Raw genomic sequence first — 22495 nt, 5'->3', positions numbered from 1 at the left:
TTGTTATCACGCATCTTCACGTTTTCTTTTGGGTAGGCATAGAAGATCTAGTGTTGATACTCTATTTTCCGGTATTTATGTATTGCATATTAGGTAGTGCCACCATGCCACCAACTTAATATTGGATAAACAACTTGAATATTTTAAAATATAAACATTTTCTGAAGTAGATTTCGAACTTGTGATAATATTGCATACAATTAGACTGGATACACTACAATGGCGTCAACTGACCTTCTAAATTTAAAGACATCTTTGTCCACGTAAAATTAACATATTATAATTATGATAAATATTTAATAATATAAAGTTACAAAAGTGTTAAGTATGCTTAAATTTATTTGTAAAACCTTGTAAATATAACAAGTAAAGTAAATCGCTCATTTTCTTTCTTTTTCTAATATTTTATGGATGGATTAAAATATATCTTGAGGTTATCTTGGCGCAGGAGCACCAACGTGTGCCTGCGGCAAGATAAGTGGGGAGCGGAGTGTATTAACACTACCACGGTTCATGCGGGAAAATATAAATATTATATACCTTATATCTTTTAACATCGCCCAAAATTAAATGAAAAGGCAAAGCTAACACGTTTCTGCCGTATAACACACACGTCTTACAGCTGTCAATTTAACAAATTACGTGAAAACCTGTATGAAAGTAGTGAATTATCACTTGATAATTTTAATATGAAGTAAAAGGTGTTATGAAACCGTTACAATTTGCGGTCATATATTTTTTGCGGTTTTTTTTACGTTACTAAGTATAATTTGAACATATATATTAATTGCCTATAATTAGAGTTATTTTTCAGATTCTTAAATTATAATTTCCTGTATAAGATATGAAAAATATTTGAGTAATATATACAGTGGCTGTATAAAAGCAAATATTTCCTACTTTTATGTGTATGTATGCCAATACATTTCAATAAACTAAACAGATTGTTTTTATGCGGTTTACTACGGTGACTTTATTTTCCTGTCTACATTTTATCCTTAGTCTTCGTTACAGGCTATGTTAATAAAACTCGTATTTTTAGAAAAAATATTTCCTATATCAAATATTTGTTACATATTTTTCCCTTATTATGTCGATATCGCACTAATCGGTCGTGTATCCTGCACACAACACAGGGGCAGGGAACAGAGGGAACCTAGTGTTAAGACACTCCGTCCCCCATTTTCTGCCGATTAATTAAAGCTTGTCTTCGTTTTGTTTTGGGCGTCGTACATTAATTATATAGAAATGATAATTACTTATTTTTACTTTTTTTTAAAGTGCATAACACTGTATTCATGTTATAGACGCTGTTGTAATATTCGTGGGGAATATAGAAATGCTTATTTCAATGCTACAGTTCTAAATCTGTTTATTATATATCCTGTAACACTTGTACGGAAGCGTAGAGATGTTCACATATTACCTGTATAATAGAAAAGAGAATAATAGTTTTATAATTTCTTAAAAAGTAATGGATTTTATTTTTCTATTTTTCATTCTACCCTCAACACGCTATGCCTCCAGAATGCGGCAGAAAGTGGGGAACGGAGTGTCTTAACACTAGGTTCCCTCTGCCTACCCTGCTGTGTGCGGGATACAGCGTGAAGCTGATTTATTTTATTCTACCAATCAGTCGGATCAAATACCCTGAGATCCGGCCGTTGAATCCTGCATATACGAGTTTTCTTAATTAAAGCTATATTAATGAATAATACATGATTAGTAGAACAGATTACACCTGGGTTGCCTGGAAGAATCCTGCCGCAATCACCTTTAATTACATTTTTTCGTAACTCGTTTTTGGAGAAAATTGCACCAATACGTTTTTTATATGAATCGCACATCATTTGAAAGATAATCCTATAAGGAATTGGAAAATTAAGGGTTGCCAGCTCTCAGTCTGCCGCAAGTCTAGGGTTGCCTGGTTTAAACATGTCACTAAATGTTAATAATTTGCACTCATGTGTTTTTTTAATGAATTATATATCAAATTAAAGCTTATTTTTTTCTGAACACTATAAAACAGGGTTGCCTGGAAAATTCCTGCCGCAAACAGGGGTTGCCAGCGTTTCAAATATTTTATTCCGGTTCCGTTTGACTATGACAATAGACGATGAAATGCGCGGTCTGCCTTATGTTTTAAAGTAAAATATTATATAATAGAAGGTCAGTCTTAAAATCAATGTTTATTCTAATTGTTCACCTGTTAAATGATGATTTTAATCACATTAAGTACACGCAGAAAACTATTTAAAGATCATAGGGCAGAAGAAATCATCCTTATTTTTCAAGTAAAATAATGAATCTATAATATTGAGTCTTTGCAAAATCTATTTTCTAAATACTAATATTTATTTATTAATTTAAATTACCATTTTGAAACAATTAAATTATCTAATTAAATAAATGTTTACAAATATCGATCCTCTATAAACTATTAATATACATACATATACATTATTATAATGAAGGGTGACCATTATTGCGGATATTTTTTTAATTAATTATATTGAAAAATACATTTCAATGAACTCTCTCTCTCTCTATCTTCGTCCTCTACTTGTTTGATTTGATTTGATTTGATTTTTTCTCACGCAATTTTTAATAATTTGCATAGGAAAGAAATATATATAATAGAATTATAATAAACAAAACTAAGTTAGCAAAATAAATTCGAAGAAAATCCGACAGTAATGCCGACTAATAAACGCTATTTACGGTTTATGACCAAGAGTCGGCAAATATCAATTAGTTGGCTATTTTTTACTATAGATAAACATTTTGTGGCGCGATACAAAGCAAACCAAATGCAATAAAATTATTTTCGAAGATGTATTGTTTCTAAATGCAATGAAAGTGCAGATGGCCAAATGAGTTGGTTTTGAGCATATTACTTAGTTACTTACCTTTCGTTTTGGAGTAAAGACGTTTTTACTTGATAAAAATGATGGATGTGTTTTTTGTGCGGCAGGAGTGAAAATGTAATAGAATTTAACAAGGAATCTCTCCAAAAGTGTAAAATTATGTTATTGTTTCGCCAAAAAATGAATTTTAAATACAGTGACATTTTTTTAAATAGTGACACAATGCATAGTTATCATTTACAGTATTACAAAAAGTTCCTTGTTTTAAAACCAAAATATAAAGAAGTATTTTTTAATTATTTTCTAATGCAAAACGTAAGTATACTTTAATATTTAATATTATATAGTTTAATAAAATGTAGACAATTGTGGCCGTGGGAGTTGCCTCAGTTTTGATTATACTAAGTTAGGGACGTTAGTGAGTGATTACGCTTTATTATAATTATAAGAACAATTCTTTCAGACCTAAATACCTTAAAAACTATCAGCATAGACGGAGAAGTTCTTGCTAGCGACATTTTTTTATCTATATTTTTTAATAGTTTTTATTACTTGAATAGTTTTCATTTACTTTGCAAAAACGTAAATATTTGTACCAAAAAGATAGGCGCCATAGTTCTTTCTAGGGATACGGACGGCGTTGTCAAATCAAACAAGCAGAGGGCGAAAAGAGAGAGAGATTGCTTATTGAAATGTAATTTTCCACATTTTCTTAATTAATAAAAAAAATATCCGCGATAATTGTCACCTCTCATTATATTAAGGAAACATGTTGTAATTAATACCTTATAGTAGATCGATATTTGTAAACATTTACTTAATTAGATAATTTAGTTGTTTTAAAAGGGTTATTTAACTAAATATTATTATTTATAAAATAAATTTTGCGAAGACTCAATATTATGGATTATTATTTTACTTGAAAAATAGGAATGATTTCATCTTTAAATAGTTTTCTGCGTGTACTTAATGTGATTAAAATCATCATTTAACAGGTGAACAATTAGAATAAACATTGATTTTAAGACTGACCTTCTATTATATAATATTTTACTTTAAAACATAAGGCAGACCGCGCATTTCATCGTCTATTGTCATAGTCAAACGGAACCGGAATAAAATATTTGAAACGCTGGCAACCCCTGTTTGCGGCAGGAATTTTCCAGGCAACCCTGTTTTATAGTGTTCAGAAAAAAATAAGCTTTAATTTGATATATAATTCATTAAAAAAACACATGAGTGCAAATTTTTAACATTTAGTGACATGTTTAAACCAGGCAACCCTAGACTTGCGGCAGACTGAGAGCTGGCAACCCTTAATTTTCCAATTCCTTATGGGATTATCTTTCAAATGATGTGCGATTCATATAAAAAACGTATTGGTGCAATTTTCTCCAAAAACGAGTTACGAAAAAATGTAATTAAAGGTGATTGCGGCAGGATTCTTCCAGGCAACCCAGGTGTAATCTGTTCTACTAATCATGTATTATTCATTAATATAGGTTTAATTAAGAAAGCTCGTATATGCAGGATTCAACGACCGGATCCCAGTCTAAAACGAGATTGTCGTAAACAAAAAACGCCTCTGTTGTTCTTGTTAGTCTTGTTTGTAAATCAATACCGAATAAAGGGCGAGATACCAGAGTTTTCTGTGTAGGTAATTCTATTTTAGACCTAGGAAATGTAATATGTTGTAAACATATAGAAAAGTAAGCATATATCTGTAAATAGTTGTCGAGGCAAAGCGCGGCGTTGAGTGCCGTCATTCTACACGCAATATACGTTTAGGGAAAAATGAATAATGTAGTGTCTTAACACTAGCTTAGCTAGCTTAACATCTGCCTACCCTGCTGTGTGCGAGATACAGCGTGAACTTATTTTTTTTTTATATTTGGCGCAGTTTGAGGTAAATTAAATTAATTAAATTAACCAAAGCAAAGTTTGTACAAATATAGGATATTCGCCGTCTAGGGTGTAATGTTAAAACCATTGCATAACGCAGTATCTACTCATATTATAGGCGGTGTTGTAATATTCGTGAAAAAAAAATAGTATTGCTCATTACACTGCCCCATCTGTGTTACATCCTGTAACACTTGTACGGAAACGTAGTGATGTTCCTATATTACATATTTGTTTAATAGAAACAAAAGTAATTTGAAAAAAAAAGTGTCCGTCGTGGCGCGGCGGCACAAAAGTGTGATTGAACGCTACGGTTGTGAGTTCGATCCCCACTCGTGGAAGTGAAATATTTATTTACGTTTATATTTCCATTTTTTCGCTCTGTTATCGAGGCAAAGCGCGGCGTTGAGTTCTGCCACTCAACACACAATGCCTCCAGATTTCGGCAGAAAGTGGGGAACGGAGTGTCTTAACACTAGGTTCCCTCTGCCTACAGCAGGGTAGGCGGGTGAGCGGGATACAGCATGAAGCTGATTGACACCTTGACACCTTTTTAGGTGTCAAAATCATAATTCTTTATCTAAAACTAAATCAGCTTATTTTATATATTATTTTAGCGATGAAAGCCTTCGCCTCAATTTACATAATATCGTGTATCTATAAAAACTTACAGCTTTCACTTGTTTAACTTGAAAAGTGACGTGTTGAATAATGTAACGATCTTCCATATATAGAAAAAGAAATGTTCTCCGTCTAAAAAAATATAGTTGGCAGTGGTGGCGCATCATTACATGCTTTCACTGTAACGTGGGCGGGGGTTTCAATGGCGTTGCTGCGTATGCGCAGTTCAGGTCATCTGCTCTATTTTGAGCTTACGTTTTTAGATATTGCATTATTGTCTTAACTAGCGACCCGTTCGCGGCTTCGCCCGCTTGAACTAGGTAATTATTAGTTTACTAATCTGCGTTACTTTCCTTTTTTTTTTAAATATTGATTTAAAAACATTATCTAGTTAAACTTATATTGATAAGTGAGGTTTCAGCTAATTTAATAAAACAGTTGTTTATTATGTTCTAAAAACTACATTAAATCAGTTAAGTCGTTTCTGAGATTAGCATGAACCAACGCACAGACAAAAAAATTAAAAATATTTGTGTATTCTTATAGGTATATCTTAAATGTACAGACACCGATCCATTACAATTTTGTTATAAGTATAATTATGTTGATTAAAATATCTACTTTATGTAAAGATTTCTGGAGATATGCTTGCTTACAATACAAAAAAAAATACTATTTTTAATTTTTTCGTATTACAAATTTACTATTAAAAATCCAAGGTCTTACTCTAAAATAGAGGCATATAAATATAATTTCTTGCTTATCACAAGAGTGCAACTATGTGCTCGCATAGTATAGTAGTCGCAAGTTAAATACTATTAAATGTATTTAAATAGGTGTTATCGTACAGTACCTAAAATACCTAAATAGAAGACTGCGTTCCCTTGAATAAACACAAAAGCGGAGAAATGAAAAAATAAATAAATTAGTTTCACGCTGTATCCCGAATACAGCAGAGGGTAGGCAGAAGGAACTTAGTGTTAAAACACTCCGTTTCAAATTTTCCCAATTTTTTTGAGGCAGTACGTGTTGAGTGGCGAAACTCAACGCCGGGCTTTTCCCTTGGTACGCGAAGAAATGTAAGCATTAAATGTTTCATTTGAACACATTTCAACCTCGAATGGCAATCGAACCCCCAACAGTCATACGCTAGTATACCTGCGCCACCACTAGCTTCAAGCAGTTTGATATTAAAGATAAATTGAGCAAATACTCAATTTCTTTGGCCGCACATATTCCATAGGAAATATCAGGTCGTTCGAAGTCTCCGACTTGATGGTTTATAATTTTAGCAAATTTTTACGGCAATGATGTCAGTCCTAGTTTTTACGTTGTAAATAACCGAGATAATCTTGGTTTGTTAAATCAAACCGCCAACAAGTTAAGCTTCCTATCTAATATTAGTTGATTTTACGACAGGTAACTGGTAGGTAACAGATATTATAATTATAATATTTTTCTTGTTTTTATAATTTATTCCTTTCTATTTAAGGAGTTTTGTATTTTATATATGAAATATTATTATATAATCAGTTCTTGAGAGATAAATGTTCGGTTTAGTTAATTTAGGAATTTAACAAATATTAATAATGACTGTATCAAATAAATAGAATGAAGTACTCTCTAACTCGTTTTATTAATACTTGTCCTTATAATAAAAAAATAGTATGTCCCATATACTATAGTGAACTCTTGGTTTTCTTGTGATTCTGTTGTTATGGTTGTTCTTTCTCACGTCTCTTAATAATTTTGTAAAATGAAGAAACGAACATCACTAAGATATTGAATGATTTAGTAAAAATAAAATAAGTAAAAAGAGTATATGTAAAAATTACATTTTTCGTTCAAAGTTGAAGCAGACGCCTGCATTCTCGAGTAAATAAACTGGGGTGACGTTTCTAACCATCCCACAATCTAATTTTATATGATACTATCGCAATTTTTAGTATCTACCGAAATATCCTGTAGACTGTGCGTCTATACAGCTTTTATTCAAACATAATTGCAGAAAAGAGCTGGAGCGACGCGAACCAGTGAATCTTATTGTGTTATCTGTGATGATAGAATTTGCAAAATTATGACTGTTTTTAAGGATTCTGTGTGTTAGTGCTAATAAGTGATAGTGATAAAGTGAAGGATTTTCAAATAAAAGTGGGTCTTGCAGAGCTAAGCTAAGATGCTAGCCTCTGCCGCTTCAGCTAGTCTCACTCGCCATTCCTTGTCCACGATGTTCCAGAAACGGCGTTCTGTGGACAGACCGCTTATTATGGTGAGTTGAGTGTGTGTGGATTCAATTTTAAAAATAAATCAGGTTCACCCTAGATTCCGCCCACAGCAGGGTAAGCAGAGAAAACCTAGTGTTAAAACCCTCCGTTTTCCACTTTCCGCTGAATTCTGGAGACATTGCGTTAGATAAATTATTAAATTTTAAAATAAAATTCAATATATGCATACGTTTTATTTAATTTTATTTGTTGCTACTATAAAGATAACATTTCAAGATAATATCATTAAGTTAGTTAGCAATCTCGTTAACTAAATAGCGACATAAAACTAATAATAATTTAGAACAGGTACAGGCTATCAACTTCTATTGTATTTGTAATTATTAAAAGATGTTGAAATTGTTTGACTAAATTGTTAGTTTTCTTTTCAAAGGTCAAAGGAGATTCGATTATGCGGCCCTCATTTTTACGCATTACGGATTATTCGGATTACTTAATCCTGTGTATATTCATTAAAAAACTAATTTAAGAAACATTTATATACCAACGTTTGTATATAATTATGTATATATTATTTTAAACGTCTTCGTGTACAAACATTCGATTATCCGGATATATTATAGGTACGAATTATACGAATACGAATTACTTAATATGGTCAATTGAGTTTCTACTTTAGATATAAATAAAAGTTATAGGTATATACATTGAATGTATATTTTTTAACAAGTTATGACATCACACACTCTTCACTTTATAATTTTTTCTCATCTAAATCAAATGAAAATAGTTCCGACACTCAACACGCAATGCCTCAAAAATTCGGCGGGTGAGGAGAGATGAGTGGGGAACGGAAGTGTCTTAAGATTCCCAGATTCCCTTTTTCTATCCTGCTACGTGCGGGATACAGCGTGAAGCTAGAAAAAATAGTAACATAATACGAGTTTCAATATGCACGGCTTACTTATATTAATTTCGTATTGTATTGAAAACAAGCGTAATATCGACTTACGTACACCGCAAACGTCCTTCACACATTAGTAACAGCCATTATAGTTGTTTCTTAGCATCCTCAAATATAATTTACATATACGAGTGACTATTATTATTTCTGCCTTATCTATCATTAAAATACAGAAGTTGTTAAAAGTCAGTTTATGTATGTAAACTGGAATAAACGTTGTATACAAGTATACTGAAATTAAATTAATTAATTTGTTTATTTAATACTTTATTACATAAACATGATTTAACACAAAGTAAAAAAAACGTTTACTTATTAAACGTTTATTTTTTTATGTTTATATTTCCATTTTGTTCGCTATGGTGTCGAGGCAGAGCGCGGTTCCCTCTGCCTATCCTGCTGTGTGCGGGTTACAGCGTGAAGCTGATTTAATTTTAATTTAAAAACAAAAACCGGAAACAAAAGGTTATCGGTGTAAAGGCGGCCTTATCACCACTCTGATCTCTTCTAGCCAACTTAATTTAGTATAACTTATTATTATTGTTAATATTTTCTTTGTCTTAAGTTGATAGAGATAATAGACGTAGAGATTCTATATTATACTTTAATTTCCTTTAACAAAATTAACTCCCCTTAACGCGAAATGGAATTTGAATCTCTGGTTTAAATTAAGTGTTTTTTTAATTGGGGTAAATACATATCATTGGTTACCCTGGGAACCTCGAGTTGAGACGCTCCATTCCCATTTAAAATACTTTTGTTCCGTAAATGACTCCTAAAAGGTCCCACCCCTATTCATATCTATATATAATAAAAGAATATTGATATTTTTGTTTATTTTACATTTACTTGATAGATTTAAAGTAAATCTTGTTTAAAACCGTTTAAAATGTGACCTACTCGTGACTATAATGTGAATCCTAGAAACGGGAAACGTAACTGTCCATTGGCTAGAAGCTAGAACGTATAATTATGCGCGAGCAACTTTACGAGTTAATGGTATTTAATAAAATTTAATTTATATATTCTATTTCCTTATTTTGTGAGGCAAGTCAAGTGGCGCAAGGACCCAAGTGAGTAACTCGTAGTGGGTTCGACCCCCGAACCCCGATCGATCGAAATGGAAATATTAATTTAAGCAAATGTTTACATCTCTTTGAGTGGGGATCGAACCCACAACCAGTCGATTTTACAGTCACACCTTGTGCATCTGCGCCACGATTGGCTTCAACTTGCTACTCTTAATAATAATATTTAAAAAAAGAAATCTCACAAAAAGACTTGACTTTTTTTCTGCTTCATGCTATATCCCGCATATAGCAGGTTGGGCAGAGGTGAGCTAGTTTAAACTTTACCTTTTTACCAAAGCAAAGATATGGAAATATTGATAAATGATAATTCATTCCCTCGGGCGGGAATCGAACCACTGCTGGCGACGGACTTAAAAACTTAAATGTAATTTTTAAATTTTGTATTTTGTTTGGCACTTGGAACGTACAGTTTTGGTTTTTCCTAATTTAGGTGTGTTATCTATATATGTATATTTCATATTTGTATTGTATATATATATACATAAAAATACTAAGAATACGCTGTGGCTTTTGTAAGGAATCACATGGTAACCTTGTCTCACTTAGAAGTCGTGTAAGAAACGACGCTAATTGATTTGTCAACATTATAAAGATGTAGTGCTCGGAGAGCATGAAATTGTTATAGTATCTTAAATAGATTTAAAGATTTGCTTATTTTATTATGTTAATTTTGGTCCATTTCCACTCCATTTTGGGTTTTTCTTAACACTTTAAAGATGATAATTTGTACTAACAAATGATCGTTTCTATCAAACTTAGGCCATTATAAATTTATCCATGAATGAAAACGGCATCTCAAGATCGATCTCAGACTTGAGAGCGATTTGATGACCAGACGTGGCGCAGCGTGCAACTGTAACGAGAAAGGTTTAGGGTTCGATTCCCACTCGAAGAAATGAAATATTTAGTAGTTTTATTTCCTCGCTCTGGTTACGAGCGCCACTGAACACGCAATGCCTTCAGAATTTGGCGAAAAGTTGCTTTGTGAGCGAAGCTAAAAAAAAACATGAATATTAATTACTAATACTTTCAACTAAAACTACAGAAGGTAGAAGTATTCTAACACGTCCTAATATTTTTACTTTATACAAACATGTCTAACAGCTGTTTGGTTATTCAAGGTTAACTTCGAGCCATTATCATTAAATGTAACACAACATTTAGTTTTATACGATTAAACTTTTCACTCAGTAATTAAAAGAATATTTGGTCATTGTTTCTGTTAATAGCACCACATAAACCTTGACTTGGCCTTCCTATGTATGAAGAACTGGAGTTTTATATCTAATGTCATCTATTTTTCATACAAAATTTGTTTGTATTTTTGAATTATTTTATATTACCGATATAATAGACTGCATCTTTAGAAAGTCACGTATAAATGTTGAATTACGTTGCCTAACACCTGCCGGAAAAAAATACCTTGGCTCTACTAGTCCCAGTCTGTGGCGGTTGAGGTCGAGCATCATGAGGTTTTAGTGGGTGGTGTGGAAGGCCTAAATCCAAGAGTCCCACATAACCAGCTCGAGTCCCTGGGTGGACTCAGGTGGCATAACCGTAAAAGGGTTTCCTCAGGATAAAAAAAGGTTGCTCAACACGCGTAAATCTTTAAAATATACCTGTTATCTTAAAATATATTATTTTAAATCGTCCAACAAAATATATGTTAATATTCTATATAGAACAATATATCTGTATTTCTGCCTGTCCTCCCATAAGAATAATACTATAACTACGTTTCATACATACAAATGTATGACAGATTGCAACCAGAGTTCCGTGATGAGGCCACCGATGGCGTGTCTAAAAATAGCTGACCGTTAATGTCGTACCAATGGTTCCCGCTACTCTGTTCTATTGACATTGAATAGGTTTTGATCCGCCCGCTTTCAACGTGACGTCACCTGACCTACTTGACTCGCTTCTGGCGTCCACTTCACTTCCTGAGAGAATAGGAGGAGTTGTGAGGACTCTTCTATACGTGTGGTCGCACCTGTATATTATAGTAGTTTACTTATGTTTCAGGCAACCTAGTTTTAAGACACTTCATTCCCCATTTTCCACCGAATTCTGGAGGCGTATTGAGGGCGGAACTCAATCTCGTTTAGTCTCGACACAAGAGCGAAGAAATGATAATATAAAATAAAATTATTATTTTATTTCCTTTAGTGGAGATTGAACTCACAACCGATCTCGTTTACAATGACATTTGTGCCCCTCCGTCACGGTATATAGCAGTTATTCACATTAAATTGAAATCCAAGTTATTTTTTTTTCTCTTATTTGTTTCAGAGTCGCTCAGAAAAACCTTCATTGGGCACGAGACCACCACCACCAGCAGCTATAGTCCCAAAATCGGCTGACGGTCCTCGTCCTCCCGGGTGGAACGGTCAGCCGCGACGGCACGGTTCTAGCCGCTTCAATGTTCACCACCATAACCAAGAGCTTGTTAAACTACCGCCAATTAAAGGTGAGTTAAAAAAAATATATTTAAAAAAACAAGAACCCCTACTGCATAAAACTAAAAAGAAAATAAACAAGCCCAATAGTTTATTAACAGTCGAGACCTATAAATAATTCTTCAATCAATAAGATAAAAATAATATTAAAAACATCACTAGAGAATTTTTATCCAATCAATGTGACAGTAGGAGCTCATAATGAGACCTCTTCAACAGAGTAGTAGGGGCTCGTTCATGTGATTAACCTGCTTATTCACGCTGCATACCGCACATAGCAGGCTAGGCGGAGGGAACTTGGGAACATAGTGCGAAGGCACTCCGTTCTCATAAACACACATTTATACGATATTTTAACTATCCTATATCCTATCCTATCCTATCCTATCCTATATCTTATAAAACAAAGTCGCTTTTCGTGTCTGTCTGTTGTTTCTAACTCTTCTTCTTCTAAACCACCCAACGGATTTTATTGCGGTTTTCACCATTAGGTCGAGTATTTTTCGTAGAAGGTTTATATATAGTTTATTATTTGTACATTCTTATGTAAATTAACATAAATACGAAAAATATGAATAAAGTCCTACCCGCTGAGACACTTTCGCGCATGCGCTGCTTTAATGGTAAGTACTACATGAAAAAAATGTACTGGAGTATTGTTCCTCTCAATGAGATCTACAAAAAAGTCCGCGAGAGCATATTTTTATCTTTTAAGGATAACGTGTAGTGATCATATTTCTGTCTAAAAATAATAATTTCAATATATTTTTTATTGTGAGGGATATTTTTCCATAATGGTATTAATCCTTATCCTTTAAAATACTTTATTAATTTTCTACGTTAAACGAAGATAAAATTTGCGTTTTACACAATTTCGAAATTGCGAATAGTTTAAGAGAAAAACGCATTTAATTGTTGACACTTCAGCAGTATCGACTCAAGTTTTACTTATCCCTTACTCTCAGCATATAAATAAGTATATTAGTTACGTTGGCCATTTAATGTAGATCAAAACTGTCTTTACTGTTTTTCATTTTAATAAGTACTTTAGAAGTTGTTACAATATCAAAAAATCCTTGCTGCGAAACGGCTCGCCACTCGCCATGCGTCCGCCGCGCCGGCCTGCCTTACACGCATCAGTGGTTCAGTGGTAGAATGCTCGCCTGCCACGCGGGCGGCCCGTGTTTGATTCCCGGCCGATGCATTCTATTTAATTTTCCTCACAGGCAGCCACGTAGTGCTTGCTTTTCATCAGGGACAGAATACCCTCTTCAGCATTAACCACAAGTTTGCACGTATTGGATAATTAGAGTTGAATGTATTATTTTAGCGCGATATATTTTTTGTAGTAGTTATTAGTAGGTAGGCTTTTGTTTATAATTTCTTCCGTTTAAAAATAGTCATTTAACTATCTAAAAATAGTCATTTAAATATATTTTAATAAGTACTTGAAAAGATTAGTAGCACAGATTTAATTAATTTTCACATTATATTAAGTGCTTTGCAAACATACATTATATGAATAATCCAGTAGTAAAAGCGGGCGAAGCCGCAAGGGGGTCGCTAGTTAGTAGATATGTTAAAAACATTTGAAACAAAATTTTCAAAGTCCCAACAGCAACGAGCAATGAACTGTAATATTTTATCTTGCTAAGCAATAAATATCTTCGCTTTTAATCTAAGTTCCTGTGCCAACATTAATCTTAAACTGCTTTTATTTATAAAAACCAGTAGTTATTTTAACAAAGCATTTTACACGAAGCTTTTAACCGCTTTTTAAACTATTGAGACGATTGAGACGCCGTAAACGAGATGGTAGTCGGTTCAATCCCCACTTGGGGAAATTATTATATTTCAATTATTTTAATATCCATTATTTTTTGAGTATTAGACGTAAAGTTTGGGTGCTTAGTGTCTTAACACTATGTTCGTCCTGCCTACCCACAATGCTATACGTTTGTCAAGATTGACAGGGATTTTGTAGTTGGTAGCAACGGTTCTCTTATATGCTAAATATGTTTTGTCAAGCTGCGAGTTCGCTTTGGTTATAGGAATATTATTATTTAAATTCTAATATTACTACAACCAAAGTAAAACATAGAATTTAATTAGTCTTCTTATCTGCGCTGTGGAGTGACTCTACCCGCCGTTTATCTTCAAATGTCCAAACAAAGCTTTATAAACTTTGTGTTGTGCTTCTTAATTTTCTGTTTTTAAAAGCTTCATAAAAATAATATTACTTTTCTATTTTTCTAATTACCTTTCTAAGGTGTAAATTCCGGAAATGGAGGCTTTAAAGTGCAAGTTCATTTGATTTGATATTTTGTGTCCACCTGTCTTATATTTCTTATATTAGCAACACAGTATAGCGGAACTTAACGCCGTACTTTGCCTCGACACCAAAGCCAAGAAATGAAAATATAAATTTAAATAAATATTTCATTCCACTACGGCTCTTCTGGCCTCAAGAAAAAATTTTTTTCAATATTTTTCATTTTAAGATAGATACCTTTAAAAACGTATTACGTACTTTACACAAGATAGATAAGAGCTGGTCATGCAAAAATATTCAAAGTAACCTTTCAGAGTGTTTGAAAGAAACTTAGAATTTTATTTTTCCTTTTCAGTTTTCACGCGGCCTAGATACAGATACTTGTAAAACATAATGTTGACATTCACTTTTTCTCATCGTCCCATATACCTCAATTTCTTTCCTTAGAAAGAATTGATTAAAAAATTCTCAAATATACTGGCAAGACTACATTAGTCAATTGAAAAGACAGTTTTAATGAAGATTTAAGTCTTGTCGCTTTAATACTTTCATACAACTCAAAATTTTAAATATTAGGCTTTACTAATATGGTTAATTTAACTTTCTAAATCTTTGAACAACGTATGTCACCCTATAATAATAAATGATTATATATGTTTTTTTTCTTTACGCTCATGTATCTCCCAAATAATAGTTACAGTAGGTATACGAAAATTGCGTGAAAAGTAAGCGGAGAGCACCTAAGTTTGGACATTCCGTTCTCCACTTTCCATCTGATTGTCATTCAAAACCAATCATTGCGTATACGGTTAGATGGTTTTCCTTCGCGCCACTATGACGTCATAGGTTATTTACTTCTATAATTTTGTTTTGGATTCTACAGGTTTCTTTTATTTATTTATTATGACAAGCGGTTTGCTGCCTTTATAACTGAAGATGTGGTCAATTACAATTGTAGACTATTAACATACAGACTATTGACATAAAGCTTTAGAATCTTATTATATTCCTACGTTACGTTTATTATCCTTTGACTGGTTTAACATAAAACTATCTTAGATACCCTTACGTAAGGGGTTTGTTTACTGAAAATCCTTTTATGCATGACTCAGGATATTTCAAGCCCATAGACGATCGATTGTCTAATCAAGGGGGAAGTGAATACCGTCTGCCGCGGGAACGTTCCCCTTGTCTGCGGGCTCACGCCATGAAAATCGTCCAGACAATTTTTTTGACTTCCCCGAAAATGTTTCTATTGTAGGGTTGAAGTTGTTTTTGGTTACGGTTACTACGGCTATTATACTTTAGTGTTATTATTTGCTATTGATACATTTTTTTGTTTCTTTTTATGAGTTGATAGTTCTTAGCGACAAACAGGAAACGATGTTTGGTGTTAAAACGTATAAATTATATTTACTCGTATTTATTTCTATTATCGCTTATCCTTTAAATTATTTCTTTATGCACAATGCGTTTCTATATTGACATAAACATGCAAATCCTTAAAAGCGATAGTTTTTGTGTTATAATTGACCAAATCGAAACTTCCGCAAGCCTAGTCGTGAGTGATGTACGGTCGGGGCGGGCGGGCGGTCCTTGCGCGCGCAGGCGGGCGAGGGTGCGCGGGGCGGGCGCGGGCCGCGGCACGGGGCACGGCAGTCCGGCCGCCCCCGCAACTCGCCCCGGTCCCGGCGCCGCCGGCTCCCGCTCGGATGCCGCTGCCGGCCGCCGCCTGCGATGGTCCACGCCGGGCCGGCCGCGCGCGCTATGTTCGCCGCCGCTGAGGCCAAGCCGCGCCGCGCCGTCTCGCCACTCGGGATCCCCAAGTCGCCCTCGTTCCATTCCGGCTTGGACCTCGTCGCCAACCAGTGTGCCAAGCGATCAGAGAGTGTATCCGACGTAGCACGCGCCTTCCGCGTTGCCCTCTTCGGCATGGAGGCCCCGGGGCCCCAGAAGGCGCCCTCGCCGCCGGACGCGCGCTCGCCGCCACCCGCCGCGCCCGTCGCCACTGTCGCCGTGTCCCCCGAGCGCCCGCCGGCCCCCAATGCCGATAAAGAGAGTCTAATGGTGCAGTTGCCGCTGCTCAAAGGTTCGACTACTGATGTAAAAAACATATTGTGGCTTCAGTACCAGTGTATGAATGAACCCATACAGTAAAGTTAAGGAACGATATAGCGTTCACGATTTTATCGACCACGTAGACTTTAAGATGTTTTTTCATTATAAATTTTATATTAACCCAACAAATTCATTTCCACATTTATCGGTATAGAAATATTTAGTTGACGAGATGAACAATGCTGAACGGCACAAGTGCCGCAGAAATATATCGACCGTAGTGGCCGTCGCTGGTGACCGACTCCATTAATAAGTATATAGCATGGGAAATGAAATGTGACGTGCTTCACCCTATAACATATTTATATATATTTATTATTCGTGCAGTACTATTTCTGTACCGAATTTGCAAATAAATTAGTATATAATTCTTATCTGATGCGTAGAGAACCTGTGTGTGATCACCTGAATTGAGATCACCTGCCTCTTATAGCGAGAGTTGTTTAAGTTCAGATTATGTTTGTTTGTCTGTCTAGATCGGGATTACATCTTTACCATATCAACGACTAAGAAAATAAATTTGGATTTTACGTTATTATGTTTGCTTGTTGAAGAGTTAAATGTAATAATGCTAACTAACAAACTAACTACGAATATTCTCATAGGTTTTTTTAGTATGCTAAAAAAGTTATATTATAGTCTAAGATTACCCGATTTACGATACAATATTATATATTTTTGTCTAATTAAAGTATGCTAAGAAAATAGAGTTCGTCTGATGATTCGTCTCACTGCACGAAGATCAGCTTCACGCTCTACCTCGCACATAGCAGGGTAGGTAGAGGGAACCTAGTGTTAACACACTCCGTTCTCTATTTTCTGGCCAATTCTGGAGGCATTGCCTGTCGAGTAAAAGAACTCAACGCAGCGCTTTGTCTCGACACCAGAACGAAGAAATGGAAATATAAATTTATAATAAATATTTCGATTCCTCGAGTGGGGATCGAACCCACAACCTGTCGGTTTACAGGCACACTTTGTGTCCCTGCGCCACGGCTGGCCTACCTACAGATAAATTTATATAGGCATATAACTTTTGTACATTTTGTAGAGTTTCGAATAGAAGTTACACTGCAACAAGTAGGTATCTAGTTAAGGTACCAGATTGGCTAAGTGAGTAAAGAATAATTTCAACTTCGACCGGATATACAATGCTTGGTACAATATTATAACAATGATTTTATATTGCACATAATAATAATCTATTTTTATTGTTAGCTAAAACATTTATATTGTGAATTATTTGCACGAGATTTTCATATTTATTATTATTATCATACCTCGTAAAGTTAACTCGCCTGAAGTTATAGTAGAAACAAATCGTCGTGATTACATTTCCCGTTATTTTAATATTGAATATAAAAATAACGCACAGCCCTTGCCCGTATCCTAGCAGGGTAGGCAGATGGAACTTTGAAATCTATTTCCATTAAGACACTTCCGTTCCTCACTTTCCGCCGAATTCTGGAGGCATTGCTTGTTTATTGGTGTTACCAGACCGACACCGAACCCTCTACCGTTTACCGTATAAACACGACAGGTTGTGGGGCTGATTCCTACTGGAGGAAATGGAATATTTAATAATTTCATTTCTTCATTCTGGTGTTGAGTACCACCCCTCGACACACAGTATCTCCAGAAATCGACGGAAAATGTAAAGCGGAGTGTCTTGACACTAGGGGGTCCCTCTGCCCTGAAAAAAAATTTAAAACACCTATTTAATTACAGTATTCGTTTCTTACCAGATGCACCGGCGGCAGAGCGAGAGCAGCTGTTCGTGCGGAAGCTGCAACAATGTTGTTTACTCTTCGACTTTGCGGACGAACCGCTGTCGGACCTCAAATGGAAGGAGGTGAAGCGCGCCGCGCTGCTGGAGATGGTCGAGTATGTGACCGCTCAGCGCGGCGTCATCACGGAGGCTATATATCCGGAGGCTGTCAGTATGGTATGTTCCAGAGGATCTCAAAAACTAAATGTCTTTACTTTATTGGAAAAATATAGTGTACTGTGATTTATAAAATAGTAATCTATATATATAAAAGGACTTGTCCTCACTGACTGAGGTAAGACGCACGCACAGCCGTAACCGCTGATGGTAGAAACGTTAAATTTGGACAAAAGTTTACTTTCGTAATCTGGACATCCACTAAGAAGGGATTTTGAAAAATTTTAACCCTAAAGGGGTGAAATAGGGGTTCAAAGTTTGTATGGAAAAAAATTTTAATCGGCACCGATTTTTATAAAATTTGAAATTTAGATTTTTAAAAGTATTTAATTGAACACGTGTTTCATCGTTTTCTAGAATTCTCCCCCTAAGGGTGCAAATAAGGGGTTGAAAGTTTGTATGGGAAAATTCTTAAATCGCCACCGATTTTTATAAAATTTGATATTTAGACTCTTAAAAATTGAACAAATGTTTTATGGGTTATTAGAATTCACCCTTAAATACGCATGCGAAGCTGCGCGCGTCCGCTAGTTAATATATATATATGCTCTATGTAAAATATGTTATAGGTATATAATTCAACTAAAAAATTATGTTACCTATCGAGGGGAGGTTATTGAGAATATTCTAATAGTAAATCGACATTAATAAATATTAGGGAATATTCAAATGTTCAAAGATGCGCCCATGACGTCGTAGTTGAAAAAGGGTAATTATTTTATGCTCTTTGAATATGTATGCCTGCATAATCTTTTTCCTGCAGCATTTCATCAACGTAAAGTGTTTAAATTTAAATACCTCGTCGGGGCTCTCGAGAGCGCCGTAAATGTAAGAGATTTTAATTTCTACCTTTATAACATACCTACATACTATCTATGTCCTATTGAGTTTTACTTTTTGGGGTAATACTTCACATTTCGCCGGTCCTTAGGTATAGTATCGAAAGTAAAAATTGTAAATTTCCTTTATTGATCTTTGGAAATACGTATAAAGGGTATTTTAATTTGGGAAAATGTCATAAAAACTTCTCAATGTCAGAAATGTCATTAATAGTTCAAAAGAGCAGTAAAAATAATTGCGACTTTTCACTTTTGATTCTTTACGTAGGTAGGGAGAGGGGCCATCCATTTGTTCAACACATATAAAGCCAAGTTAATATTTGTTCACGTGACTGAAGCAGCTACAATGTGGCCTAATTCACTTTACGCATTTATAAATGCGTATACATATATACGGAGATTATTGGAAAAGCTTGCGTCGACAGCGTGCACTCACAGCCGGCATTGGCTTTGACCCACTTACGTGCCTGCAAAGTGTTTGCCTAACATTGAGACAAAAATAAGAATACCACTCATTCGATATGCTTAATATTATATTTTGAAATTTAATTCTGTAAGCTAAGTAAGTACAAATAACGCGCGGCGTTTAGTGCCGCCGTTCAACACACAATGTCTCCAGAATTCGGAGGAAAATGGGGATTGGAATGTTTTAACATTAGGTTCCCTCTGTCCTGCTATGACCTGCTATGTGGCAAACAGCGTGATGCTAAAAAAATGTGCAAATAAAAAATAGCAACGCAAATATTCATTCTTGCGATACAATTTAGAAGATGTTCGACTTCTAACTACCATAACTGGTCTTGCTTTCCTTTTCCTTAGTAATACGTACTAAAAAGTTGTAACATTTGTACGCTTTCATCCACAGTTTGCCATAAATTTATTCCGGACATTACCGCCATCATCAAATCCAAACGGTGCCGAGTTCGACCCTGAAGAGGATGAACCTACACTGGAAGCTGCGTGGCCCCATCTCCAGCTCGTCTACGAACTGTTCCTCAGGCTACTCGAGTCTCCCGACTTTCAGCCCAATATTGCAAAGAAATATATCGACCAAAAATTCGTTTTGCAGGTATTCTCTTTTTTATCTTTTTAAGTATATTTAAATATGTATATGCTATCGCGAGTATTATACTATATGTAAACACGTTAGTTAACTTACACACGCTAATGGCCGTCTATTGACAAATTATTTTCAACGGCTTTGTATGTATAAGATATCTTTGCATTATACTCTATCATCGTGATAATAAACAAGCGTTTATACCAGAAGTTTCGTTTTTGATGAGTGAAAGTTTCACTGAAGCCCGTCGGTTTGGTAAATAATACTTGAAAATAAATTGAGTCTGCAGCCATCTTTTATAGCAATTAAAAAGTTTACTTAATTCGTTTAATTTGAAAGAGGTTAAATTAATACTAAAATCAATAACATCTGAAATTGATATATATCAAATCCTAGATCTGTATTTATAAATCCTATTCATAGATATGTAATTTATGAATTAAAACGGCATCTCAAGATCCCTCTCAGACTTGAAAGCGATTTTTAAATAAATTAAAAAAAGTTTGTGTCACAAAATTAAGCCTTTATTCGCAACCTTTAATACTTTGCCGTTTGCTGATAGAGGTAAAGCCTGGATATTACCATAAATTAAAACTCTATACTAACTGATATCTATTTCCAATAACAAGAAATAGTTCAAATTTAATACAACTTTCATCACCCCACTCGAATCGAGCTACACACCTAACGTAATACAATGGCGCTGACACTTCGCGAGTCGTTCGGCAAATATCGATTATATTCGATATTAATAAAATCGATTTGTACTTGTATGTATGTACTTTAACGGGTTAGGAGGTGTGTGCTGTTGTCACGTTGGTACTCGGTTGACCTTGACCCTACTGAATGATTTAAGGCACACTCGCTTCTTTATGTCTTTTTAATACCTTCGCTACTGCCCCCTATACTTTATGGATACTAAAATGTTTACTTTTTCGCGATCTTCGTTCGGAAATATCTGTTTGTCACCTTGTCTCGGTCATTTTTAGTTATATTTTAATGTTGATTAACGAATAAATTGCTTGATAGAAATCCATTTTTGTATATATTATTTTACTAGTGGACGCGCGCAGCTTCGCCCGCTTATTACCCTTGGGTGAATTCTAATAAACCGTGAAACACGTGTTTGATGAAATATTTTTAAGAGTCTGAGTTTTAATTATATTATATTATTATAATAATCTAATAATTATAACTTATTTAAATTATTTGACAGTGTGTGTCTCGAATAGTGTGAAATAACCAGATAAAAAGCCTCTCCTCGAATCACTCTATCCTCCATTACAAATGTAACAAGTTGTAACAAACAGACGAACCCCAATAAGCTAATGGGGATTCGTTTGACACGCCCGCCGTGCGTCATTCATTAACAAAGTCTGTCCGTCCTTCATTACGTAAACAAACTGTAGAGTCGAGTAGAGTAGCATTAGGGGGAACCCAATTCCCCCTAATGCAATTATACTTCCTAATTCGTCCAAATAATGTTTTGAAAGATTAATTAGTAGCGAACATTTGTTTATTATTTTCCATTGAATTAAATTAAAACTAGATCTGTTTTTGAAGCTAGTCAACCAGCCAGAAGTCAGTCGACAGGTTGTGGGTTCGATTTCCACTCGAGAAATGAAGTATTTAATATTTTCATTTTCTTCGCTCTGGTGACGAAGCAAACCGCGGTGTTGAATTCCGCCATTCAACGCGCCAGAATTCGGCGGAAATCTATAATCATTTAGAATTAAATTTTTATTTGAATGAAAGGATGATATATAAGTAAATACTTTAAAGATATATCTAGGTCTTTTAAGCCTCACCATGAATTATGGCTTCCTATACTCTTGTAGTGTTGTTTTATACAGGCGTGATAGTTACTATCGCGCGAACGTGTGATTGCTGTATTAAATAAAATTTTTGATTGTTTTCGTCCCTTTTATTTCTATATTTTTATCATCTCTTTAATCGCGATGTATTTCTTATTATCTCGCATCTTATATTTGATTTCAGTGTTAAATTGAAATAGGCTGTTATAAAATGAAATAAAAATCCCACAATGGTAGACCTAGTATTAAAAAGAAGAAGAGGTCAGTCGTGTTGCAGGGACGCAAGCGTGTGACTTTAAATGCGACAGATTATGGATT

At 34.7% G+C, this 22495-nt stretch overlaps 1 protein-coding gene across 3 annotated transcripts in view; it reads left to right on the top strand.

Moving 5' to 3' along the window:
* LOC146536658 (serine/threonine-protein phosphatase 2A 56 kDa regulatory subunit gamma isoform-like) overlaps window positions 1-22495 on the top strand; it is a 35086-nt gene that overhangs the window by 3825 nt on the left and 8766 nt on the right. The window contains exons 1-4 of one of the 3 annotated variants that reach the window (XM_085189178.1): window positions 7381-7659; window positions 11963-12140; window positions 18265-18464; window positions 20169-20372. In XM_085189178.1, the coding sequence (XP_085045304.1) occupies window positions 7567-7659; window positions 11963-12140; window positions 18265-18464; window positions 20169-20372 (675 nt within the window). In that variant the 5' untranslated portion in view covers window positions 7381-7566. Of the gene's footprint in view, window positions 1-7380; window positions 7660-11962; window positions 12141-16056; window positions 16491-18264; window positions 18465-20168; window positions 20373-22495 lie in introns of those variants that run through there. The other 2 variants (XM_085189179.1, XM_085189177.1) reach the window with 2 other exon arrangements.

This window comes from Heliconius melpomene, chromosome 8 (genome assembly GCF_056956725.1).
Source record: "Heliconius melpomene rosina isolate 202511_hmr_F chromosome 8, ASM5695672v1, whole genome shotgun sequence".
NCBI classification, from domain to species: domain Eukaryota; kingdom Metazoa; phylum Arthropoda; class Insecta; order Lepidoptera; family Nymphalidae; genus Heliconius; species Heliconius melpomene.
The sequence above is the reverse complement of the archived record's forward strand: the minus strand, read 5'-3'. Positions and strand labels throughout refer to the sequence as shown.